This window comes from Daktulosphaira vitifoliae, unplaced genomic scaffold (genome assembly GCF_025091365.1).
Source record: "Daktulosphaira vitifoliae isolate Bord-2020 unplaced genomic scaffold, ASM2509136v1 Scaffold_1, whole genome shotgun sequence".
Classification (NCBI taxonomy): domain Eukaryota; kingdom Metazoa; phylum Arthropoda; class Insecta; order Hemiptera; family Phylloxeridae; genus Daktulosphaira; species Daktulosphaira vitifoliae.
Genome location: NW_026099572.1, coordinates 55,116,173 through 55,141,822, shown reverse-complemented (window position 1 = coordinate 55,141,822; position 25,650 = coordinate 55,116,173). Strand labels below are relative to the sequence as shown.

The 25,650-nt window shown below is 25.2% G+C and overlaps 2 protein-coding genes across 6 annotated transcripts in view; one reads left to right on the top strand and one right to left on the bottom strand.

Moving 5' to 3' along the window:
• LOC126894901 (unconventional myosin-Va) overlaps positions 1-21,095 on the top strand; it is a 31,089-nt gene extending 9,994 nt beyond the window's left edge. For 4 of the 5 annotated variants that reach the window (XM_050666232.1, XM_050666233.1, XM_050666234.1 and 1 more), the window contains 32 exons: positions 3,154-3,430; positions 3,487-3,631; positions 3,694-3,850; positions 3,936-4,155; positions 4,663-4,883; positions 6,297-6,428; positions 6,496-6,597; positions 6,682-6,801; positions 7,999-8,139; positions 8,217-8,301; positions 8,363-8,460; positions 8,529-8,753; positions 8,839-9,035; positions 9,112-9,223; positions 9,293-9,504; positions 9,599-9,773; positions 9,834-10,055; positions 12,910-13,228; positions 13,286-13,518; positions 14,198-14,338; positions 14,411-14,522; positions 14,825-15,008; positions 15,140-15,332; positions 15,910-16,006; positions 18,606-18,761; positions 19,086-19,186; positions 19,295-19,540; positions 19,616-19,861; positions 19,927-20,061; positions 20,161-20,283; positions 20,597-20,713; positions 20,777-21,095. In XM_050666232.1, the coding sequence (XP_050522189.1) occupies positions 3,154-3,430; positions 3,487-3,631; positions 3,694-3,850; positions 3,936-4,155; positions 4,663-4,883; positions 6,297-6,428; positions 6,496-6,597; positions 6,682-6,801; positions 7,999-8,139; positions 8,217-8,301; positions 8,363-8,460; positions 8,529-8,753; positions 8,839-9,035; positions 9,112-9,223; positions 9,293-9,504; positions 9,599-9,773; positions 9,834-10,055; positions 12,910-13,228; positions 13,286-13,518; positions 14,198-14,338; positions 14,411-14,522; positions 14,825-15,008; positions 15,140-15,332; positions 15,910-16,006; positions 18,606-18,761; positions 19,086-19,186; positions 19,295-19,540; positions 19,616-19,861; positions 19,927-20,061; positions 20,161-20,283; positions 20,597-20,713; positions 20,777-20,902 (5,370 nt within the window). In that variant the 3' untranslated portion in view covers positions 20,903-21,095. Of the gene's footprint in view, positions 1-3,153; positions 3,431-3,486; positions 3,632-3,693; positions 3,851-3,935; positions 4,156-4,662; positions 4,884-6,296; positions 6,429-6,495; positions 6,598-6,681; positions 6,802-7,998; positions 8,140-8,216; positions 8,302-8,362; positions 8,461-8,528; positions 8,754-8,838; positions 9,036-9,111; positions 9,224-9,292; positions 9,505-9,598; positions 9,774-9,833; positions 10,056-12,909; positions 13,229-13,285; positions 13,519-14,197; positions 14,339-14,410; positions 14,523-14,824; positions 15,009-15,139; positions 15,333-15,909; positions 16,007-18,605; positions 18,762-19,085; positions 19,187-19,294; positions 19,541-19,615; positions 19,862-19,926; positions 20,088-20,160; positions 20,284-20,596; positions 20,714-20,776 lie in introns of all 5 variants that reach the window. The other variant, XR_007701537.1, reaches the window with a different exon arrangement.
• LOC126894930 (uncharacterized) lies at positions 16,035-18,338 on the bottom strand. Its single transcript, XM_050666308.1, has 2 exons — positions 17,402-18,338; positions 16,035-17,338 (listed from the first exon to the last, which is right to left on the bottom strand). The coding sequence occupies exons 1-2, from the start codon at positions 17,712-17,714 to the stop codon at positions 17,040-17,042; spliced, it is 612 nt and encodes a 203-aa protein (XP_050522265.1). The 5' UTR covers positions 17,715-18,338; the 3' UTR covers positions 16,035-17,039.
• Positions 21,096-25,650: the final 4,555 nt, after the last annotated feature.

Genomic DNA, 25,650 nt, shown 5'->3' with positions numbered 1-25,650 from the left:
CGCAAATGGCTACCATATTGAAAAATATACTATTTTTGTATGATAATTATGGGTTTTGTATTTTATTTTAATAGAAGTTGATGTTGCTTTTGCAATTATCCATCAATTTTTTAAAATTAAACACTATCTACAGATTTGCATCGAAGCGTTTCTTATGATAGTGATTTTAATCACTGTCAGATTAAATCTATACTGGACCCTACTATGCAATGTCTCTACTATGCCGCGACCCCACTGTGCTACCGTTTTTACTATTTATATTTATTTTTATTTTGTTTTTAATTTTCAATTGAGATAAAATAATTTCTTAATATAATAGATAATTTGTTTTTTAACAAAAATTGTACCTTAGCCTCCTTACGCTATAATACTATTACGCTGATTTTTATGTTTACATATTAATATTAGCATACCCAGTTGATTATATAACATGAGCTTTTCTTGAAGAGAGATGATAAGTTGTACATGGCATAAATAGTACTTATTTAGTTCATGACTGAAACGTGTTATGAGACTAAACCATGTAGCTTCGTAATAATTATTATTTTAATGAGAAAATTGTGTGGAAACTTACGTACAAGTATAGCATAAATTATTTGTACAAACATGAGTCGTGAGAGAAGACAGTCATCACTAATTTCCTTTTTCAAATTCACTTTTTATTTCCAAAATATTGATACAACTATTAATTGAAAAATCTTTTAATATAATTAAAATCATCGGTATTATCCATAGTATATTAGTATACAAATATACATTTAATTGAGTGAAAAAAAAATGTGGACAAGTTTGAAATCTTACAGTACTAAAGAAATTATGTAGCCCAATTAAAACACTGTGACCACAATTATCAAACACTGGGAAGTCAACAGTTTATGTTGGGTCTACAGTACAGATTACTAATTTTTCAATCAATGAATTTTTGATTAATTTACACAATTTGTTTTAATAAAATGATTATCAACGAGTTATGAATAACGAGAATAAATCTTGTTATATGAATATTATTCAAATTATAGTAATGTTATTATTTCATAAGTTTTGGATTTTCAAATACTTTTGAAAAATAATTGCTATTATTTGCTGTTTCTTTGTTACGAAATATATTGATAAAACGGGAATGATAGTATTTATACAAGTCATTAAGATTGATTTCAAATGTTATATATATATATATATCGTTTATTATGTCTATTTATAAAAGTATTTTGATTTAAATATACATAAGGAAGAATAAATATAATGATAATTATTGTGTTGTGCAATTATGCTGTTTTTATAGTTTTACATTTTACGAATTGGAATATTAATTAGTAAAATTTAAATTCGTTATAAAATAAATAATGATTATGTTATATAATTGTATTGTCTTATTTTGTATTTTTTAATCAACGCTTTAATTAAAGTGAAGAATATTTAAAAAAATAATAATTCTCTCTATTTTATTTATTATAATAAAAATTTAATAATGAAATACAGGATAAACTGTTTATTCAATTCAATTATTTTTTTAATATAATTTAGTGTATGTTTTTTTGGATTTTTATAGTTACGTATAATTCTTCTTGTTCTATTAATTATTATTAATAGATCGAATTATTAAGTAACTTTTCGGTTCATCTCTTATACATTATAAGGGTGTCAATTTTATTTGTTTTTAATTGCAACATACATATAGTCTATAAAATAGAAAATCTAATTTAAAAAATCAGTAGTCAGCAGTTAGGAGGGGTGTCAGAATTATTTTTATTATGCCAGAGGGCAAATATTTATGACTAAAATCGGCCGTCTTGATTGTTGCAAAGCTAAAAAACGGATGAAGTTAATTTTTTTAGTGATAATATAACAAAAATTCAGTAGTTTATTAACTTAACCCTTGATAATGCATATTATTTTATTATTATTATTAATGATATATGATAAAATTATCAAAAATATACTAAAATATTGTTTATAGGATTATAATAATTTATTTTTATTAATTACAATGAATAAAAATAATTACATTATCACAAAAAGAAATTAATGGAGAATATGGTTATTTTAATTGTAGTTTTTTGTTGCACTAGTGGGGCAACCGCCCCCAGGTTCCGGTGCCATTGTTCAACATTAACTTTTGTACTAGTAGTTCAGAAAATTTAATGGTTTTAAAATATAGGTTGGGGAAATTGGCGCAGGTATAATTATTTTTATCATTAAAAATTTCTTAAGCGCACTCCTTTTCCCGCTTTAAAATAATTCCCGGTATAAAAATGTCAATAACTTCACAAGTGCTAGTTCAAAAGTTGTTAACAAAAAAAACTTATTTTATACAGTGATTTTTTCTTTTGGCTTCATTTAGTAGTATTTTTCTTGATTTATGAATGATTAGATATTTTAAAGATCTATTCCACTTTGATTGGTAGTAGATCTTTGCACTAAGTACGTTTTAGACGTCAGTTAGTGTTGTTTGGAAGTATTACAGTTACAAGTTAGGTTATTAGATTGTTCGGATAATTTGATAATTATTAAATTACTTAAATCTATTCTGTGGGCTCGAGACTAAAAAAGCTAATGTAAAATAAAAAAGTATTAATTCTTTAAGACTTACAATAAAAATTATTCAATGTAGTAGAAATAAATTGGATTTATGTAACTCTCTAAATTTCAATGCTTGAATAATAATATTGTATTATATAATCAGTATATATCTTATGAAATTATGTAAATAATAAAGGAATTAATAGTATTTGTATTCATAACTGTTAAAATATGTTTAAAAGTGTTTGGGTAGTAAATTGAATAAATTTAGGTTTGAAATAGTTTCATTATAGACGTAATTGAATGTTTTTTCATAATGTTAATAACTTTAAATTATATACATTTATAAATCTTATTAAGTTAATCCGAACACACTATTAGCCCCCACAAATTTGTATTAATTGATCTGAAAACGTAGTAATATATTTTTTCGATGTTACAGTTTTGGAGGGTTTTGGTTTATTTTCCAAAAAAAAAGAAAAATATATCTGTGTTATTATGTAATCCTACGAAAAAGTTGCACAAACTTGGGACCCTTCAATGTGGCTCAAACAAAATATATAAATTTATATAATTCACAGTTTTATTACTAACTATAATATTAAAATTTTTTTAAATTATTTTATTTGTTAGGGAACTAAAATCTGGGTGCCATGTAAATCAGAAGTATGGCAAGCTGCTGAGATTATAGAATCTTATGATGGACAAAAGTTAGTAATAAGAAAAACAAAAGATGGGATTGAACAAGTTCTTAAAGTTAATTCAGAAGAAGAGTTGCCACCGCTTCAAAATCCAGACATCTTAATAGGAGAAAATGACTTAACATCATTGTCATACTTACACGAGCCAGCTATTTTGTATAACCTTTATTGCCGTTTTGTTCAAAGTCGTGCCATTTACACTTATTGTGGTAATTAGTGTTGAAAAGTGATAAAATATGTTGATAGAAATCATTTATAATTTCAGGAATTGTTCTTGTTGCTATAAATCCTTATCAAGATCTTGATATATATGGAATTGACACAATGATGACTTATAGGGGCCAGACAATGGGAAGCTTAGACCCACATGTATTTGCTGTAGCTGAACAAGCATTCAATAAAATGGAAATGTAATTATATTAATATTATATTTTAATAAATTATTCAATTTTTAACTAAACATTTTTATTAGAGAGAATAATAACCAGAGTATTATTGTATCTGGTGAATCGGGAGCTGGTAAAACAGTTTCTGCCAAATATGCGATGAGATATTTTGCTACAATAAGTGGCTCAGAGACTGAAACACAAGTAGAGAAAAAAGTCCTTGCATCAAGTCCTATTATGGAGGTATTCAAATATTATAAATTATTTTGCAATGTTATGTTAGCAAAATTTTAAAATAGTATTCTAAAATTCAGATTTTTATTATTAGGCAATTGGAAATGCTAAAACTACTAGAAATGATAACTCTTCCCGATTTGGTAAATATATTGAGTTACATTTTGATGATCGTAATCATATTATTGGTGCTAGTATGAGAACATATCTTCTTGAAAAAAGTCGTGTTGTATACCAAGCAAGTGAAGAACGAAATTACCATATATTTTATCAGTTATGTTCTGCTCGTCATTTGTTTCCTCATTTAAAATTAGGTAAATATTTTTTTTTAATTAGTTGTAATTATAATGAACAGTTATTTAAATTTTTGTCTTGCAAACCTAAATTTTAATTTTATTTAATGGAAACCTAAATTTTTAGTTTGATGATAAAATAGAAAAAACATTTTTAATTTAATATCTCTAAAATAAAAGTAGTGGCTATCATTAAAGGAAATTAAAGTTTATATTTTTAATCTTGAAGGAAATAAAAAAAAAATGATTTTACTACATATTTTTGTAAAATTTTATGAATCAAACAATTTGTTCCATTAAAAAAATTAAAAATGTTTAACAGTTTTGAAGAAAATTATACTTTATTCTTATACTTAATTGATCACCCTTCATATGAGCAAAATTAAAATTTAATCACACAAAAAAAAAATAAAAATAATAAAACTGAGTAAACAAGTATAAAACTTAATATTTACTTTTAGCTACATTGAAGCTAAAATTATTTATGTATGTAAAAATAGTTTATAGTTATATTATAATTTAATTTAGGAAGCTCTGAGGAGTACTTATACTTATCCTGCCAATCTTGTAGTAAGCTTGACGAAGAAAATTTCAATGAAACGATTCAAGCTTTAAATACATTAGGATTTTCTCAAGAAGATCAAGATCTTATGTGGAGGGTTTTAGCAAGTATTTTGCATTTAGGAAATGTACAAATAACTGATCGATCTCAAAGAAGTGCCGGAGATGGTGATTCATGTTTTATATTGGTAATTAAGTTTTAATACCATTTTTTCAGGGCCATATTTAATATATTGATACTGTGGCTACATAATTTTAAGTACTTCTCATTCTTTTAGTAGTGTCTTGTAATCTTTTTAAATTTTTTTTTAGATCTCTTAAATTGGTATTTTTTGTATTATTATATTTTAGCCTCCTTTATTAGTCTAGACCACCTAAATATTTTACCTAATAATTGCCTATGGTTTGGTAATAATATTTAAACCCAACTAGATTGTATAATAGCGTATTAATTTTTCATAGAAATTATCTTATTTACTATTATTATATAATAATATATTTTATATTAAAAGTTAAAAAAACACAGTATGATCATATAAATAACACATAGATAAGTAAGTAACACAAAATAGGTGCGCCTAGTAATATGTTCTATATATAGTCTTAGGTATTCAAGAATAGCAACAACAGTTCGGTGGGAACACTCCTATGAAGAAACTGAATTAATATAATTTGGTAGGAAGTGCGCATAATGAACCTATAGGTGTGAAAGCATAGACAATTCTTGCCAACCTCTATAACAATTTAAACTAAAACTTTCTTGGAAAATCAAAGCCTGATTGTTGGATTATTAACTATATTCATTAGGATTTTCTGAAATTCTATCCTGATGCCATTTAATATTTCAATTGCAGTTTATTTGCAGTTATCCATGGTAGTTTACTAGACTTAATACGAGGTGTCTCCTTTATTATGCTTAAGTCCATATATATTGGTGGTTATGGATTGCTAGCAATTCATTTCCAAATGAGAGTCTGTTTTCTTCTAATATTTGGTGGAGTGATATTGTTTAGTACTGATCGCCATTTTATTTTAAGGAGGTTGATTTTAACATTCACTCTATAATTCACATTGCTGAATTAAACTAGGTATCCAGTTTCTTAGTGTGTGTACTATTCAACCATCTGCTTCTGAATACACTAGTGGCAGATGTTTATCTGTAAAATTTTGGGTATGCATTATTTTTCAATTCTTCGCCTCCAAACTTTATGTTAATCTCTCGATTTGCTCTTCTGTTGTTCAAGTAAAAAACAACAACTTTCATAAAAATACTTATAATAAATTTGATTACTCAACTGTAGAAGCTGATACAAGTGACAGACAGACACACACACACACACAAAACACATAGTATTCTCAATACCTTCTCAGTTTCAGATTAAAGTTAAAATTGTTACCTCAATGTTTTAATTCAAAATGAATTCATTATGTGAATTTTTTTTAAATGTTGCATATAATTAACTTACTGTTGATATTTGCTGATTTGTACAATTAAATTCCCTATTATTTAATTTGCTGTATATTAAAACGCCTATTTGAAGTTCACTATTAAGTTTTGGCTGTTTTGATGGTGACCCTAAATATGTGAATTTTCTTTCTAGCAAGATGAACCTAGCTTACATATTTTTTCATCTTTACTTGATGTTGATTCTGGTGAATTATTAAAATGGTTATGTTACCGAAAAATTGTTAGTATGAGAGAAACTTATGAAAAACCCATGACTGTTGAAGAGGTAAATATATATTTTTTAATTATTTAAAATTAAATTCATAATTGTAATTACATTTTAATGTTATTAGGCAATTGGAGCCAGAGATGCATTAGCCAAACATATGTATGCATCACTGTTTCAATGGTTAATATCAATAATGAACAAAACTATGTGTGAGACTTCTCCAACTGTATGTTTATATATAATTTTGTAATAATTTTTATATTTTACTTATATGTACATTGTACATTGTACAACAATTAATTATTTTTAGGGATCATGTCCTATTATTGGTGTATTGGATATTTATGGTTTTGAAATGTTTGAATTAAACAGTTTTGAACAATTTTGTATCAATTATGCTAACGAAAAACTTCAACAACAATTTAATTTGGTATGTTATTTTAATATTGTGTGATTCATTGAGAACAACATTCATTTTTTTCAAAACTATTAAATATACATAAAAGAAAAAATGTGTGTGTTTGATTAAAAAATTAATATAATAATATGTGGTGATTAATTTTTTGTCATCCTTTCAGGGATCAAAACTCAAACTTAAATTATTTTAAATGAGAACACTTTTTTAGTTTGATGACATAACAGAATAAACATTTTTAAAATAATTTTATGCATATAATTTTTATTATCTAATGCACCATTCATCCAGTGTTGCAGTGCTTTAATACATAGATTAGATATGTAGTGACAGCATAGTACACATACACTATAAAAATCTGTAACCTGTATACACTCAATTATACACTCAATCTATGAATTAAAATGTTACAATGAATGATATTGCATTGATTAAAAAAAATTTTAAGAACAAAATTTTTTATCATCCTTTTTCTATTACACCATTAAGCTAAAAAAAGAGGTATCATTAAAGAAAATTTAATTTTAGGTTTTTGAAAATTAAAAATTTAATATAATTTTAATGAAAATGTGTCTTAATGAATCATTCTGTATATTATTTGTATTATTATGAATTTTTTGAAATTAGCTGTATATCAGCTTTAATTTTTTTGTGTGATTTTTAATCTATTATTCTTGTGTTTTTTTATTAGATAATAATCTGACTAAGAATATGACTCGTTCATAAGAACTATTGGACCTATATTTCAGAAATTTTTAACAATTTAAAGTAGTGACTAGGGGTGAGGCACAAACTATTGAATTTTTATCTCTAGTCATTTCTTTGTCTCAATCTTTCTTCTAGTTAGGAATTAAAATTCCTATTACTTCTGAAATACTGACCCAAAAGTTCTTATCAACGAGTCATATTCTTAATTAGAATATCTAATGAATAAGCTAGATAATTATGTATGTTGTCCTTTTAAAATAAACTTTACATCCTTATAATATATAAAAAATGAACATAAAAAATACATCATGATTAATAAATTGAGGAAAACTTGGAACTAAAAGAAACTAAAATAAAAATGATTGATGTTATTTTTATTTTTTGACTTATTTAGTGGTTCATGATAAATAATAGATTATAAATCACCTTATATCACACTTTTCATTTTACTGATGTTAACTTTTTTAAAGATATAAGTATTTTAAAACGTTTTATTTGTTTTAGCATGTATTCAAATTAGAGCAAGAGGAATATGGTAAAGAAGGAATTGAGTGGAAATTCATAGATTTTTATGACAATCAGCCTTGTATTGATCTAATAGAATCTAAATTAGGTATACTAGATTTATTAGATGAAGAATGTCGAGTAAGTTCTATTTTATATTAAATGTTATATCCTATTACTAAGTAATTAATAATTCATTTATTTATGCTATAAATTAGATGCCACAAGGTTCTGATGCATCATGGACACAAAAGTTATATACAAAATGTACAAAATGGGACAGATTTTCTAAACCTAAATTTGGTACGTTTAAAAAAGTTAAATTTTTTATTTATAAAAATAATTATAATATTTAATTGGTTAGCCGGTAGTGCATTTACTATCAAACACTTTGCTGGAGATGTTGAATATTATTCTAATGGTTTTTTGGATAAAAACAAAGATACTGTTATTGAAGATCAGGTTTATACATCGATAAAATATGTATATTTTAAGTTAAATCATTTGAAATATTTGTTAATATTTATTAGGTGAATGTTTTAAGAAATGGTAAGAATTCTTTGTTGCGATCAATGTTCATGATAGATAATTCAAATGAACATAGATTAAGTATACCAGATCGTAGATCAGGCGTTCTTAGTACACCAAAATCAGCTACAATAGGGCCAACTCCAAAATCTCGAATGCTCACTCCTATGCGACCTATTTGTGCTACAATTGGTTCACCATCACAAACAAAACAAAACAAAAAGACTGTAAATATTTTTTAACAATGAGTTTTCTTGAAACTTATTTATCTATTTTACTTATTTATCTTACTTAATCTGTTTTATAATTTAGGTGGGCTCTCAATTTAGAGATTCTTTAAATGCTCTTATGACAACACTTAATGATACAACTCCACATTATATTAGATGTGTAAAGCCTAATGACCTTAAATTACCATTTGTCTTTGATCATCAACGAGCTGTTGATCAATTAAGAGCTTGTGGTGTTCTAGAGACAATACGTATTAGTGCAGCTGGATTCCCTTCTCGGTAAACATTTATGCATTTAAATATTTTAAGGTAGTAAAATATTGTTTTTAAATATGTGTTTATTATTATTTTTCAGATGGTCATATATTGATTTTTTTTCAAGATATCGTATACTACTTAAATCTAATAAAATTAATAGAAATGATCCAAAATTAACATGTCAACGTATTGTTGAAGAACAAATTCAAGTAAGTTTAAATAATAAACATTTATATAAATGAACTACTTAATTTAGTATATTAAAATTTGATTTTCAGTCCGAAGATAATTATAAATATGGAAATACAAAAATATTCTTCAGAGCAGGTCAAGTAGCATATTTAGAAAGAAAACGTGGAGATAAACGAAAAGACTGTAGTATAACTATACAAAAAACTTGGCGTAGTTATATATGTCAAAAAAAATACAAACAAATTCAACGTAGTGTTTTATTAATACAGAGATATGGAAGAGGCCTCCTTGGTCGACGGTATTTATTTTCATTATTTAATTTATTAAGTTATAATGCATATTAATTTGAGTGATATTTAAAAAATATTTAATGTTTTTAAATTTAATTATAGTTTAACAGAAAATCTTCGTCAAAATCAAGCAGCTATAAAAATTCAAAAAGAAATACGACGATGGTTATGTCAAAAAAAATATTTACGTGCACAAAGAGCTACTCTTACAATACAATGTTATTATCGTGGATATGTAGCTAGAAAATTTACACAAAACTTAAGAGAAAATATTGCTGTATGTAAAAATTTATTCAAAAGTTATTGTCTTAATAACACTTAATAAATCATTTTCTAGGCTGTTCAAATTCAATCAGTAGTTCGAATGTGGCTTTGCTATCGTCACTATCACAATACATTAGATAAAATAATTAAAGTTCAGTGTTGTATAAGAAGATGGTTTGCTAGGAAATGTTTAAAAGCATTAAAGAAAGAAGCACGGTCTGTAGCTCATGTAACCAAATTAAATAAAGGATTGGAGAACAAAATTTATATGATGCAACAAAAGATTATTGAACTGGTATGTTTTTATAAATATAAATTATACAAAGTATAGAATATAAACAATTTTGTATTAGAGTTAATTACTTATTATAAATTATAATAATTTGATGGTTTTGTATGCAATTTATTTTTATGTCTGAACCCGATTTTAATATAGTTGAACTTATAGTCATAAAATATTAAAGAACAACTCTTTATTTTTTATTTTTAGACAAATATATCAAAATTACTTTACTGTAAAAATCGGCATTTTTTAAAAAAAGTTCTGCATTTTAAAACTGCTATACTTTTTTTTTTAAAGACACTGATCGTAAAGAAATTTTAAGGGATTTTCTAAGTAAAATATTCTTTCATAGAGTATGCTTTTATGATAATTCAATAAAAAATCTAAGTACAAAAAGAGTTTGAACAGACTCCTCAAGCATGTTAAAACTATTTTTATTTTCAATATAACTTTTGGATAAGTTCAGGAACGACTTTGTTCTTTAAACTTCTTTAAAATTAAATCTTTTAAAATTTTTCTATAAGATAAAAAAAAAAGTAGTTCAGTCAACTGTTCTATTTTGAGAAATTGGCTGTCAAAGTAAAAAATTCACAATAAGTTTTAATAAAAATTTTAATTTAAAGTATGTTTTTTTAATATTAAATATCTCAATATCTAAAGTTGAATTAAAAAAAGTTTATAATTTAAAAATGTTGAATTGTTAAACTTTTTTTAGCTCAACTTGCATGTATGAAATTGATATCATTTAATAGAAAATTTTATGAAGATTTAAATAATGGTATTGTATAGATTGATATGGGGTCAGGAACTTATATAATTACTATTAACAGTAAATTTACGAGAAAAGCTCAAAATTTCATTTAAATAACTATATTTATGTATTAAGAATGAAATAAATTATTTCAAAAAAAATCATTGTAATCATTTTTATGTAACTCTTGGTGTTTAAATAGATGCTACAATTGAAGTATTCAGAACTATAATTCTTATATTTATATTATATAGTATTCTATAACATACTAATATTCAGAAATATTCCAGACCTATGATTTCGTTCGCTGATGTGTTGTTGAATTTTATTTTAACCTAAATTTTATTGGTCAATTTTTTAATCTGTAAATGTTTAGTAAAAAAACAAATTAGCAAAAATTATATTTTTAAAATTTTTGTATCAGTTTTGTGAATCAATTTTTCTATACATTTGCCATAGAAGTAATGAAATATACAACTACTTTATAATTTTTTATAATTTCTCCATAAAAATTACAATATTAAATTTTTGAATATCAATTTCAGATTAAATTTAATGACAATAATAAGTATTTATTTTTATATTATATATATAAATCAAAGGACTGATATCATAATAAGGATATATCTAAGGAAATAAGAGTTGATGTTGCATAATTATGCACCAATTTCATAGAATTAAACACTATCTACAGATTTGCATCGAAGAGTTTCTTATGAGAGTGATTTTAATCATTGTCGGATATCATCAATACTTGTCCCAACTATGCCACATCCACACTATGCCGTTTTTATAATTAAATTGTTTTGTATATTTATGTTTTGTGTTTATAAATTTTTGTATTAATCTTCTTTTTCCTCGCCGTAATCCCAACTACTTGGGATAGGTCCCTCATATTTTTTGACAAAAATTTTACGCCGGCTATCGACCTGACGCAACCTTATTATTTGCCTCTTACAATTAGTAGAGGGACCTGGAATTATTCTTATCCTCTTTTCACAGGGACATAAAACTTTGTTTGAATACTATGATTAATTCTCAGATTTCATTTTCATAGAAACAATGAAAAATAATCTTTGTGTTTAGAAATATACGAAATAAAATCTTTTTTCTTTTTTTCTTCTTCAAGTAAACAACTGTCACTAAGACTATCCTGTTAAACACCTTTTCCTCTAACCACTTCTTTGGATGCTCATTCCTTTCAATTTCATCCACTACCTACAGCTTCTACGTTTTTTTAAACACATCTTCCCATTTTGTATGATGTCTCCCTTCTAAGACCTGACTTTACTGCTATTGAATCTGTTTAACTGCTTCTACTTTGAATTAAACAAATGTTTCCATAATACTTATTCCAATCAACTTAATCAATTTCTGTGGGATGTTGAATTATCTCATAATGTTATGCTTCTGTTATTATTATCATCTTGCATGCTTTCTATTTATGTATTGAGAAAATCAGTTTTTCAGTCCTTTAGGATCTATCAGACTTACAGATCTGATCAGTTTTCATAACGTAATTATTAATTCCTCTCCTCCATTTTTAAGTATTTCAGCCTAAATGTCATCATTGCCCGGTAATTTATGATTCTCTAGCCATTTTACCTGGAGCCTTATGAATTTTAAGAATAATTGAGTGACTAGTATTAAAAGAATCACCTTGTATACTAAAAAATCTTAAAAATAGAAAAATTGAAGGAAAATATTGTTCATTAAAAGTTTTGTTTTAGAATTCTTTGTTTTGTAAATCAAAATGTGTTAAATTTCAAACCTTTATAATAATATATTTTTATTCAAATTATTCAATATTATTTTCAGAATATTAATACTGAAATATTAATTAAAAAGCCCAAGGGTATAACCTGTGTAATTAAAAACATTTGTTTAGTATATGTGCACAATTGCTAAATGGGCCATATTTTTCTGCTCAATCCAAGGTCAATGTTATCATTGCGCAACTTTTAAATTGTTCTTTTTAGGTCTAATATCTGTTAATATGTAAATCCGACTTAATATTTGTTGACTGTAGATTGTCTCAAGTATATACATATTTTTATTGAATAAAGGACAATCATTAAATTTAAGAATATTAAGCATTTTCTAATTTATTTATAGAATAATCAAATATCAACTACAAAATTATTAGAAAATGAACTTCAAGAAGCTAAACAAAAGTTATCAGATCAAAAAAGTATTTCTTTAGAATTAATAGCATTAAAAAAAAAAGTACAGCATGATGAAACTAAATTTAATACTTTAACTATGAAATATGAAAGTGAAAAGAAGATAACTGAAGAAAAACTTGAATTTTACAAGGAAAAATTGAAAACTGATGAAAACAGTCTCATGGAAGCACAAAAAATTATTAGTGATTTAAAGTTAACTCTCTTACAAGCAAAACAAGATAATGAAAAAAAAATTAATGAAATCCACGGTAAAAGAATTCAGTTTTTTTGTAATTTTTAAAATTTATTATTATTAACTATTTTAGAGAATTGGAAAATGAAATATGATGATGAGATACTCAAAGCACGACAAGAAACTGAAGCCGAAAAAAGTAAATATCAAAAGTTATTATCAGAAAAGCGTTTGGTAGAAGAACGATTAGAAATATTAGAATGTCACTCTAACTCTACATCTGTTGAACTAAAATATAATGGTTCTGATCTTAGTATTTTGCCATCTATTCAAGAAAATGGATATATGAAGGGTGATTCAAATGATGTAAGTTCAATTTCTCTAATATAACTTAAGAGCTTGATATAATTCATAAGTATAAATTATTTAAATCCACAGATATTTCAAATTATTTTACTAGCTTAACTTTTGTGTATACAATTATATAATGTAAGTTTTTGACATAAAATTATCTAGTCTAGGATATTTTGAGATGGCTCTTTTAGGGCGGGGGAACTAAAAATTTGAAATTTAAACATGTTAAAAATTATGTATTGTTAGTAATTATTATTTTATTTAGCTGTATAATTAAAAATATTTGTAAATTAAACATTTATTATAAATAAGTCATAGAAATCATTAAGCCAGAAAATTGAATGTATAATGCTCAATAGGAGCTACTCACCTAACAATATGGGTTTTAATTACATGTTTGAAAAAGTCAGAGTGACAGAAATAATTACTAAAAGTTGGAAAAAGTGAACAAAAATGAATACATGTATAAATGTAGAAACATTTATAAATTGTTATTGTTTACCTGACATATCTATTAATTTGCCAACTACATATAAGGAATATGTTCACTCATATTTTTTAAAAGATTTCATTAATTTCTACAAGTTAATGTTTATATGTTCTTAAATATTTCCTTTTTACAGTAATTGATTGATTTAATGATTATCTCAGTATTTATGACATTACTTAGTGTTTACTAACTTTTTTTCAGGTTAATGTACAGAATATTTATGGTAATGATGATATAAATAAATTACAAAAAACATTGAAGGCCACTCAAATGGAAAGAGATCTGTTAAAAAAAAAAATTGAAAATGACAAACTATTAAGTGACACTTCTGATATAAATGACGTATGTATCATATTTAAAACAAGTTAAGTTTACTTTTAATTATTGTTATAAAATTATTGTATTTACTTAAAGGTCTCTCAGTTAAAAGAGCAAAATTATATATTGCGGCAGAACTTAAACACATTAAGAGAAGTAACAAATTCTACTGGCAATAACAATTTCCTTGTTGCAGACGATTTGACTCGTAAATATCGCAAAGTTTTCAAATTCATTTTGTTTGCTATAGTAGAACTTTATCGTTCATTCCCTTGACTATTGGAGTATCCTCCTACTTTAAAATTATTTTTATTTTACAATTTGTTAATTATTTTTTATTTTTACAATTTTAGTCATTTTATAATTTGTTCCTGTTATTTAATAATTGTAGATAAATAAATGTATATCCATTATATTTATTCCAAATGTGTCTTTTCTTAAAACCAAACTCAACTCTTTTTAAATTATTAAGTGGATACAATTTGTATGAATATGTGTCCATGTGTTTAGGCCAATTAGAAGCATTGCAAGATGAGCTTTTTAATAAAAGAGCAGAATGTCAAGAACTTCAAAATCGTTTGGATGGTACAACTGAGTCATTACGTAAAATTGTTGATTATGAACGAACATCTTCATCATTATCCGAAGACAAAGAACTAAATCAAGCTATTGATGCTCAAAAAGCCATAAATAGGTATTTTTTTATAAAGTTCATAAATTAAGAATATTTTTTATGAAATCATATAGAAATACCATATAATTTGAAGTACTTTTATATTTGATGTGTACCTAAGATTAAATAAGCTATTAATATATTTACTTTAGACATTTAGTCGAAGAATTACAGTCTGAAAAAATTAAATGGAAAGAAGAAAAAGAAAAAATGTCTTTGCAATTATCTAATCTACTACGAGAAAATGAAAAGCAACAGGAACTTTTAGCTATTGAATATGATAAAAATCCTCAGAGTGATGCTGTATTACAATCTGATGTTACCAAGTTAAATTATGATAACACGGTAATTTTTTATTTAAATTATGTTAAAAAATGCTAGGTTTATTATCTCTGATATCTATTTTAATATTTTATTTTTGGATATTTTCGAAAATTAACAGAAATAAATTTAAATATATTTTTAATAAATTAGCAATTATTATTTTGTAATATAATTTTTAGCTTTAATGTTAAACACAAAATGTTTTTGCACCTTGATATGAAGTAAATTTATGTATATAGTTATACATAATCAATATGACTTATTTCTAAGGTGGAGGGTTTTAAATTTAATTAAACTTCAAACAAGATCTAAAGTTTATAGAATATTTGTTCACAAGTATTTCAAAACATAGAAAATGTTTACTATTTCTATACATTAATTGATAAATTATTTTTTTCTATTCAAAATTAAGAATATAGTAATAAAATTATTTAATAGTAAACATTTTTTGCATTTTAGCAATGCAATTTAAAGTTTTTATAAAAATCCCATTACATTTAATGTTATTTACCTACTTTCATAAAAATTATTACATTTTATGTTTTTAAATAATTATAATATTTTTAATTTGTTTAATATTATCTATATAATTTTTTAGCAATTAAAACAAAACTATGATGAACTACTGCGTAAATATGTATTATTACGAAATGATTTATTGTTGGGTGCAAAAGAAAACAGTACTATCAATTTTGGTAAATTTATATTTTTTTGTATGGAAAATTATATATATAATATATATGTGGAAATTAACAGCCAACAATAGAAACACAAAACATAGTTTTAAAATTTTATAATAAATAAAATATTATTATACATATACAATATTATTCAAATATATAAAAGTTATAAAACATTTACAAAAACATATAAATTAAATTAAACGCAAAAACATGTCGTAGACAACTCACGACTCAGGTAACTCTTGCTGTTGATATTAGATAATACCAATCCCCACCTCCAGATCTTGAAAGTGGTGTCATCTAGACATCAACAGTACCCACATATATATACATTAGGGTGTCCCTTATTTTGAAAATTTTGGAAATTCTTCGGACTCACCCCCCAAATTTGTGTGTATACATATAAAAAGTGGCTACAAAAAATTTCAGGCCGATCAGATAAGTTTAACCCGTGCCGACTTGGGGTTGAAAATCGGCCAAAAGGGGTACTTTTTTAGTTTTTAGCAATTAACTCGTAAATTAGCACTCTCACAAAAAAAAATATTAAAACTAAATTGTAGATCTAATTGTTTTGTATAAATTAAGTCCTTACAGTTTTTCTTTTAAATCCATTAGTTTTCTAGAAAAATGTCAAAATACATAATATTTCGTAAAATTGCCGAAATTAGCATATTTACGAATATTTTATCATATATGACGAACCATATGTGATACGACCTAATGTTTCATACAAAAATTGTTTAAAATTAAATTTTACGAAATAAAAGTATTAAGTACAAATTTCATTGAACCGATCGTTTTATTGCTATAGCTGAATTAACTCGATCATATTACGATTTTTACTAAATATATGAATTTTATTGCTTAATTTAAATATATTTCCTTTATATTGTAAAGTGATGTATTTGTTTGACTTAAACTCATAATGATACTTACTTCTCAATATTATTGTATAAATTAAAAAAAAGTTACTATATAAAATACAAAATGTTAAATTCAAAATAATTCACAAATTATAACAAAAATATACATTAAAAACTATGTTTTAATGTTTTTTTGTTGCAATTAGGATATAATATTCTATGCTCTTGAACACACAGTGTAAAAGTAACTCAGCTTTTTCATCGTTTACAGTTAAACTTTCATGAAAATCTTCCATTACCTTAACCGCTTTATCTGCAGAGTCATTTACTACTTTAAGTGAACATACAATTTCTTTTTCGTGTAAATAAAAATTATCAGTATTCCAATTACTTGGATCCAAATTTAAAAAATTAGTATTGATATCGAATCGTTTGAAAAATTTCATACTGCTTTTTGACAAAAAAGAAGCTACAGTTTTTCCTAAAAAAAAATATCAATCACTCAATAGTCATCAAAAAATAAAGATATCAAAAATTATTATACCTGAAAATGATTTGTCAATATGACTCGATGAAAGAATAAAACGTTTACTAGGGTTTATTATTGACTCATTATTAAGGGATACAACCATTAATTTTTTTATTTCGGTTGAAATGGAATCGTCCATTTCCCAGAAAATATTACACTCGCGAATAGTCAATACTGCTTTTGCTCTTATAGTAAGATTAACAATTCTTAGGTTATAAAAAAAAACTTTTAGAACTTGTCCAATGGATGGAAGTTTTGAACCTAAAATTTGAGTAGTCAAAGACCCTATTAAAAATATTTTATTGTCATTTCTTAATACTACGGACATTTTTACGTACACTAAAAGAAAAACACAATAGGAAGCAGTTCAACTTAATACGCGATGTGAGCGACTAAAGTGGTATAAGTATAAGTTCACTACATCTATTGCTGCGATTTGTAATAAATTTACGATTTCCAGAGTTATTTATAATTTAAAAATAATAACAATACATTAATTCAGTCATACCATAGTATTATCGCCGTACTTGTACGATAAGTGTTGTAATAAACCAGATGATAACTAACAGAATCTAGCATTAAAATTCATATCTTTAGTAAAAATCATAATATGATCGAGTTAATTCATTTATAGCAATAAAACGATCGGTTCAATGAAATTTGTACTTAATACTTTTATTTCGTAAAATTTAATTTTAAACAATTTTTGTATGAAACATTAGGTCGTATCACATATGGTTCGTCATATATGATAAAATATTCGTAAATATGCTAATTTCGGCAATTTTACGAAATATTATGTATTTTGACATTTTTCTAGAAAACTAATGGATTTAAAAGAAAAACTGTAAGGACTTAATTTATACAAAACAATTAGATCTACAATTTAGTTTTAATATTTTTTTTTGTGAGAGTGCTAATTTACGAGTTAATTGCTAAAAACTAAAAAAGTACCCCTTTTGCCCGATTTTCAACCCCAAGTCGGCACGGGTTAAACTTATCTGATCGGCCTGGAATTTTTTGTAGCCACTTTTTATATGTATACACATAAATTTGGGGGGTGAGCCCGAAGAATTTCCANAAAAAAAAAATTGGGGGGTGAGCCCGAAGAATTTCCAAAATTTTCAAAATAAGGGACACCCTAATATACATACATATTTCTATATATATATATATATCAAATTATATATATAATTTCCTTTAATTCTCAATTCTTTAGATATAACTTTGGGCAGTGAAAATTTTGCCAATAGCACAACAATTTCTACCGAGGATAGCACTATAATTGCTAAAAAGAAAAACCGCACAGAATATATGGGCATGTTCCAGTGCTCAATCGATGATGATCCTATTGTTGCTAGAAATTTAATAATAGGTAATGAAAAGGATTGATTTTTTTAAATGTTATAGTTGTATGTAATTTATTTAAAGTAGTGTAAAGGAAGACACCTTCTATGGCCAAAAATGATATTATGACCAAAAACATGTTTTTTTTTTAAGTAAATAGTAAAATGATTACATGCATTTACTGCCAAAATAAAATCACACTGTTGTTTTTGTTGATGATGAAGGATAAGTGTTTTCGTTAAAAGTAGTTTTTAAAAATTTTAAAAAATGTCCATAGTGTTAAGAGCCATAGAAAGTGACTCTATTTTAATTTTATTCAAAAAAATTAACTTCAACTTTTTTTATTATTTAGAATTAAGACCAGAAACTGCTCTTAAACTACTTCCAGGATTACCAGCTTATATTTTGTTTATGTGTACTCGATATCATGATTTCCAAAAAGATGAAAAAAGAGTAAGTAACTTCTTAGTTTAGTTTTGAATTTTAACAAATATATAGACTAATTTGATAACAATATCTTTTATATTATTTTAATATTAGTTTTTTTTTTTTTTTTTATAGATAGCATCTTTCTTGACTACTGTTGTAAAAAATCTCCAGAAAGTCATGAAGAAACGTCAGCATCAAGATTCAAAAATTTTATGGCTTTCTAATACTTTAAGACTTGTTCATATACTTAAACAATATAGCGGTGAACCTGCCTTTGCTAGTGATAATACTAGTAAACAAAACTCTCAGGTCTTACAAAATTTTGATTTAGCTGATTACCGTCAAGTATTTTGTGATCATGCTGTATTGCTGTATCAAGTAAAATTAACTTTTTTAAACTTATTTCAATAGAAGTAATAGAAGTATTATTTTATATTTATTATGATGTTTAAGGAATTAATACATAAAATGCAAGAAACTATAAGACCAATGATTGTGCCAGCCGTTTTAGAACATGATTCACTTGGTATTGATTCTGTTCGTAATGTCAAACGTAGTTTTGGTTCACTAAAATCAAATTCACTTCAATCTCCACCTAGTCCAACTACAAATACTCTGGAAAATGAATTAAATTCCATGTATAGCCAACTTATGGCCCACGAAATAGATATCGAAGTCATTGTTCAAATATTTAAACAGGTATTATAATAAAATAAAAAGGTATTTTATATTTTCTTATATTTATTTTATTCAATTTTTTACAGCTGTACTATTATATTTGTGCTAATGCATTAAATAATCTTTTATTACGAAAAGATTTAAGTTACTGGGCTAAAGGAATGTCAATTCGATTTAATTTATCACATCTTGAGCAATGGATTAGAGATAAAATCTCACATGTGAGTTTTGATATATATTATTCCAAGTAAATTTAAATTGAATTTAGAAGTTGTTACACTTTTTTTTTTTACCATTATTAACTATTGTTTAAAAAATAGCCTCAAGAAGTGGTTAATACATTATTACCCATTATACAAGCATCACAACTATTGCAAGCTAGAAAGACAGACGATGATGTTAGTAGCATTTGTGAAATGTGTGACAAAATGAATGCTAATCAAGTAAGTGCTGCTGAAAACATAAATTAGACTTTTATTAATTGAAATATTTTTGTTTAGATTGTATTAGTTTAGGTTTTTTATATTATATTATTATTTTTTATTTTATTTTATTAACTATCTCATCTACTAATTAAAATAATTTAAAATATACATATTTAGTTCTCCATTACTCTTAAGAAAAAAAACTTAACATTTTATATTCAGTAATTATAGAATTGTTTGCAGTTAATTTTAACCTTAAGTACTCCATATTCGAGTACACTATTAGATGAAGTAATATTTATATTTAAACCTGTAAAAAAATTTATTATAGATTGTTAAGCTTCTTACTTCATTTAAACCTACTGATGACTGTGAAGATCGCATATCTATGGATTTTATAAGAAGAGTAAAAGATAAATTAGAAGAACGACCTGAATGTCAAGATAAAGTAACTTTCATTCAATTAAATTTTTTGTATACTTAAATGACAATTTCATTAATTTTTTTGTAGGAAAAATTATTAATGGACACTAAATATGAGTATCCCATTACATTCCCTTTTCATCCATCTAATATACGTCTTGAAGATATAGATGTACCAGAAATTTTAAATTTACCAATGTTGAAAAAAATGTAGTTCTTATCATTTTTCATTCAATTATTACATAAAATATTTATTATTGTTGATTATAAAAAATTATATAGTTTATCATTCCAATATACTTTTTTTATGTATTGAATTATATAATGAAATGGTTGGATGTATTTATTAAAATTAAAAAATAAAATAATAAAGGCTGTGAAAATTGTTTTATCAGATAAATGTATGTTCATTGTTATAAGTTATTATTAATTTAAATTAAAACAAATCAATGTTTTATAAAAAAAAAAAAAATTTATTTATACTCATGTTAATTTTAATAATACAAAGTTATTAATAAAATATAAATTTAAATGAAAGTTTTTGTTGTAATTTTTTTTTGCTTTTAGATAAATAAATGATTTTATTTTTATTTTCTGTTAGTAAAAATCTGAAAGTCATAAATGCTTTAATTATCAATTATGATTTATTTCCATGGCCATACTTGCATTTATTTTACTTATGCATTTTTTTCTATCAAGACTGTCTTCCTATATGTAGCATATTGATTTAGATTAAGTTTTATTTTAGTACCATTATATTAGTATCATGTTATAACAAATAATTACTTTATACTAATTTGTGCATATTTTTTTATTGTAATGTTTATAATATTAACAAAGGTATTGTGAATGATAAATTGAAGATTATATATATATTTTTTTTTTTTTAGATAAATCTTTAAAATTGTATCTACAAAATTTTTGTTATTTACCTTATTTGATGAAATACTAATATTGTGCCATAAATAATTTTAACTTATTTTAATCAAAATTGTATAATGTAAAATTATTATGTACAATTATATTTCTATTAACTTATATAATTTTTGGGCATTTAGAAAAATCATAGTACTCATAAGAATAATGAAGAACTTCACATTAATAAATTAATTATTAACACTTTGTTACCTATTATTTTAAGGAAATTTTCTTAATGTTAATGATTATAATAAATTGTATTTATTCTATTGCTTTATTATTTTTTGCTTAGATTATTAATACTATTAATAGAGGTAATGTATATCCACTTACTTTATAATTCGTCATAATTAAAAGAAATTCAATGTCTCGTAATCTAAAAATATGAAACTTATATTTTCTTTAATAACGTTGAGATTTATATTTATTTTCATTATTATTATTTTATTATAAAAAATAAATATTTTTTTTTTAAACGCAAAAATTTTAAATTAATTACACTTAAAATGAGCCAATGACAAACTGCGGCTAATAAAATGATTTCGCATAAAGGAATTTAATTAAAAATGGAACTGAATTCTAGACTGAAACCAGAACTCTCTGGCATGTGAGCAGAACTAAGCTCTTTATATTATCTATAATAATTAAATTATCATTTTCTATCTTGGGATACTGTCGTCAGTGCTTTTAAGGAATATTTGTTTATTGTATTAAATTGAACATTACATGTTTAGTATTTTAAGATGCATAGTTAACAATAATCAAGTTGATACATATATAATAAAAAGTGTACAACAGAATAAATGTTGGCAGGTAAATTAATTATTCGTTTTTATACAAGTAATAGATTATAAAATTTTTGTAAGATGTGCAATTGTGCATATTACGATATTATTTCATAATACTATGAAGTCGTAGTTCGACTTGTTTATGTCACCGATTTAATGGTGTTCCTTATACTTTGGCTTCGAAAATTCTTATGTTTCACTCCCAAAAGTTATTTCGATTGGAATATCGATAAACCAAATATAATTAAGGTTGATTTGCTAAGCAAGAAAAAAATAATTTATTTAATTTTCAGTGAATTATGAGGCTTTTAAGTTTAAGGAGGATGAAAACTCGCCAAAATATTACCACTTTTAATTTTCATTAATTCGTTGCACACTACTTTTAATTGGCTTTAAATAAAAATAATTATACAACAGAGATAAGATTATCGAAAAACTGTTTTAGAATTGTAGGGCATTAATTTTGAATTACAAAATACGTTTTTAATTACGTTTAGTAACAGCTGTCTGCTATCTTAGCCACCGTGTTTTAACAGTATCCGAAATATTTTTGTACTCGACATTTAAAAAATCACAAAATGCTTTGAATTTGTTTACAATATATGTGTGAAAATAATGATATATCTTATTAACTATGGATTGAATGTCGATTGGTAAAATGTCCGTACTAGTTTACATTGCGTCGTGTAAGATATGAGCCGTACACCAATGTCTGATATTTGAGTTTTTAAATTTTTGTTGATAATTGCAAAAATATTTTTGATTCCTCTTCTTGTGACACCACCAAAATTTGTGTTGCAGTATCTCCGAAAAAGCGACTATTTTACTGCTCTAGAACATCCATTGTGCAACTAGACAAAATATCCGCGTTTCACCTTGTAAGTTTGTAAATTCTAACATTTTGATTTTTACTTCCTCTTGTAGATTGAAATATCGAATAATTATTGGTACAAGCCATTAATTCGTTTGACTTGTGTCACATTTACCAACAATCCGCTTTCGGTCAGTTGTCAAAACTGACAACTGACCAATAATTGTACAAGTATACACAAGTGACAAATATTTGGCAAGTACACCAGTCGTGGGAATTCACCTTTATATATAAAAGTGTTTTATATTTGTTTCAAAAATCTAATTTTTTTCTATTTTATAAATATTATATAATGATATGAAAAAATGGGATAAAAAGCGTTCCGTTTGTATTTTGTCGAGACAACGGGACAATCCCGTTTTAAATGACACGTATGGTCACCCTAGTTTAGAGTATAAGAGATAGTAGCAGAAAATTTATTTTTTCTGTAAAGTAGCTCAACAAAGAACCATTATTGTTAAAGAAATGAAATAATTATTTGCTACAATATTTACAAGCATATTTAGACTTTGAGACCACGATGTTTATAAGACCCCGTTAAGATTTTGTAGTGCGCTTCGTCCGCTTTATCTGTGAATTTGATAATTGTTTATACCTAATTTTACAAATCTGGCTTATTTTTGTCACCATTTAGACAATAACTAAAGGTTACTTTATTCAGTAGATTAATTTTTAAACTATCCCTGAGTGCATATATGGTCATCTATCATTACATTTATCAGTACAATTTATTTCTAATAAAATTATTGAATCTCTTTTAAAAAAGTTTCCGGGCTTGTGTGCATCTTATAACCTGCACGTTTGACGGTTATATTTGACGGAAACAATGCACAACGCCTTCTACATTGCACGAATGTTGTCCCGTTACAACATATTATTCAATACATATTTTTTTGTTATTTTGTACTAGATGTGCATATTTGTGATATCTATCTATCTTAAATCGCAACCATGATAAAAATAAATAATTATGTTCGAAAAATTGTAATTATTCTAATACAAATTTATATTTTTGAAGTTCAGAATAGCAGATTGTAGTTTAAAGTGCAGTTGAATTTTTTCTCACTCCGCTCAAAATGTTGTACCAACATTCTTTTATATGTTTATTAATTAATAATAATTGTGAATGATATGAGAAAGGTGTAGTCACAAAAACTAAATTTTATAGGAGAAGAAAAAAGCCTGTTATCCATGCCGCGTAGACTACGATGAGGGTCTTTTTGGTTTTAATATTATTTTTGTTTTGTACTGAATTTGACTTAAATTTTTGACCCTATTATTTACATTTGTAATTACTACATTAAAAAAAAAAAAACATAAAATGTATTTTTTTATGGACTTGGTGCCTTTCCCGTATCATTGCCTTAACTATGTATAACATTATATATAAATACATTTGTAGCGAGGTGTAATATATAGAAGTAATAAACACTTTTACGATTTAATAACAACTATACTATATTACAACGAACTAACAAATAACAGCGAGAGACGAAGCGCGTTTAAGACAAAATGCGTAAGTGATTGACTGGAGCGACGATCTTGCCCTTAAATAGTCAGAGGAATCTTCTAGAGGCGGCGGCGGAACTCTCTAGAACATTCGACCGCCACACGCTTATGTAGAGCGACGAATCTTCTAGAGGCGGCGGCGGCCGAATATTCTAGAACATTCGACCGCCACACATTTTTTCCTATTACTGTATGTAGCGTCCTGCTACAGCTTTACTGCCGTTTTTCAGTTACAAGAAAGTGTTGGACAGCGCTGCACAGCAAATTTTATTCAAAAGATTATAATTTTATTTTATAAGATAAATAATAATGCCTGTAAACCATTTTTATGTTACATATCAGTTAAAACAGGAATTTACAATTTCAATTAAATAAATGTACAATTATTGTAATATCTATTAATGTTAGTACATTGTTCGCAATAATTGCCATTGATTGGACGCTGCATCATTGTTTAAGTTTTCCATAATTTCTTTCCTAAACCTTCTAAATTTGATATATAGAATTATAAACGGTGCTCGCAACTTTATTGATTTACTGTTACCAACCGTAATCGAAGATTTATATATAAAATTTTCTTTTTTTTAAGTTAGTTAATCTTTCACAGTGATCATAACCTTTGTGTTATCAACCGTGATAGAGATAATTGACTTTTCCCTTTATTCTTTTAATCTCTTGCAACGGTGCTCGTAACAATACCTTACCAACCGTGATGCAAAGGGTTATATTTTCCTTTTTGCGTAATAATATTAATTCTTAAAGTAAGACAGATATAATAAATAATTATTCATTAAAGATATTGTTTGTTTCTTTTCTAAATAAAACGAAATAAGTTGATTACTTAAGAAACATTGTGTTGTACTTTCATATGATTAG

Coding starts and splice junctions, on each gene's coding strand:
- LOC126894930 (XM_050666308.1), bottom strand. CDS start 17,714: ATGTCCGTAGTATTAAGAAATGACAATAAAATATTTTTAATAGGGTCT. Junction 17,339..17,401: donor TATTGACAAATCATTTTCAG/GTATAATAATTT, acceptor ATTTTTTTTTAG/GAAAAACTGTAGCTTCTTTT.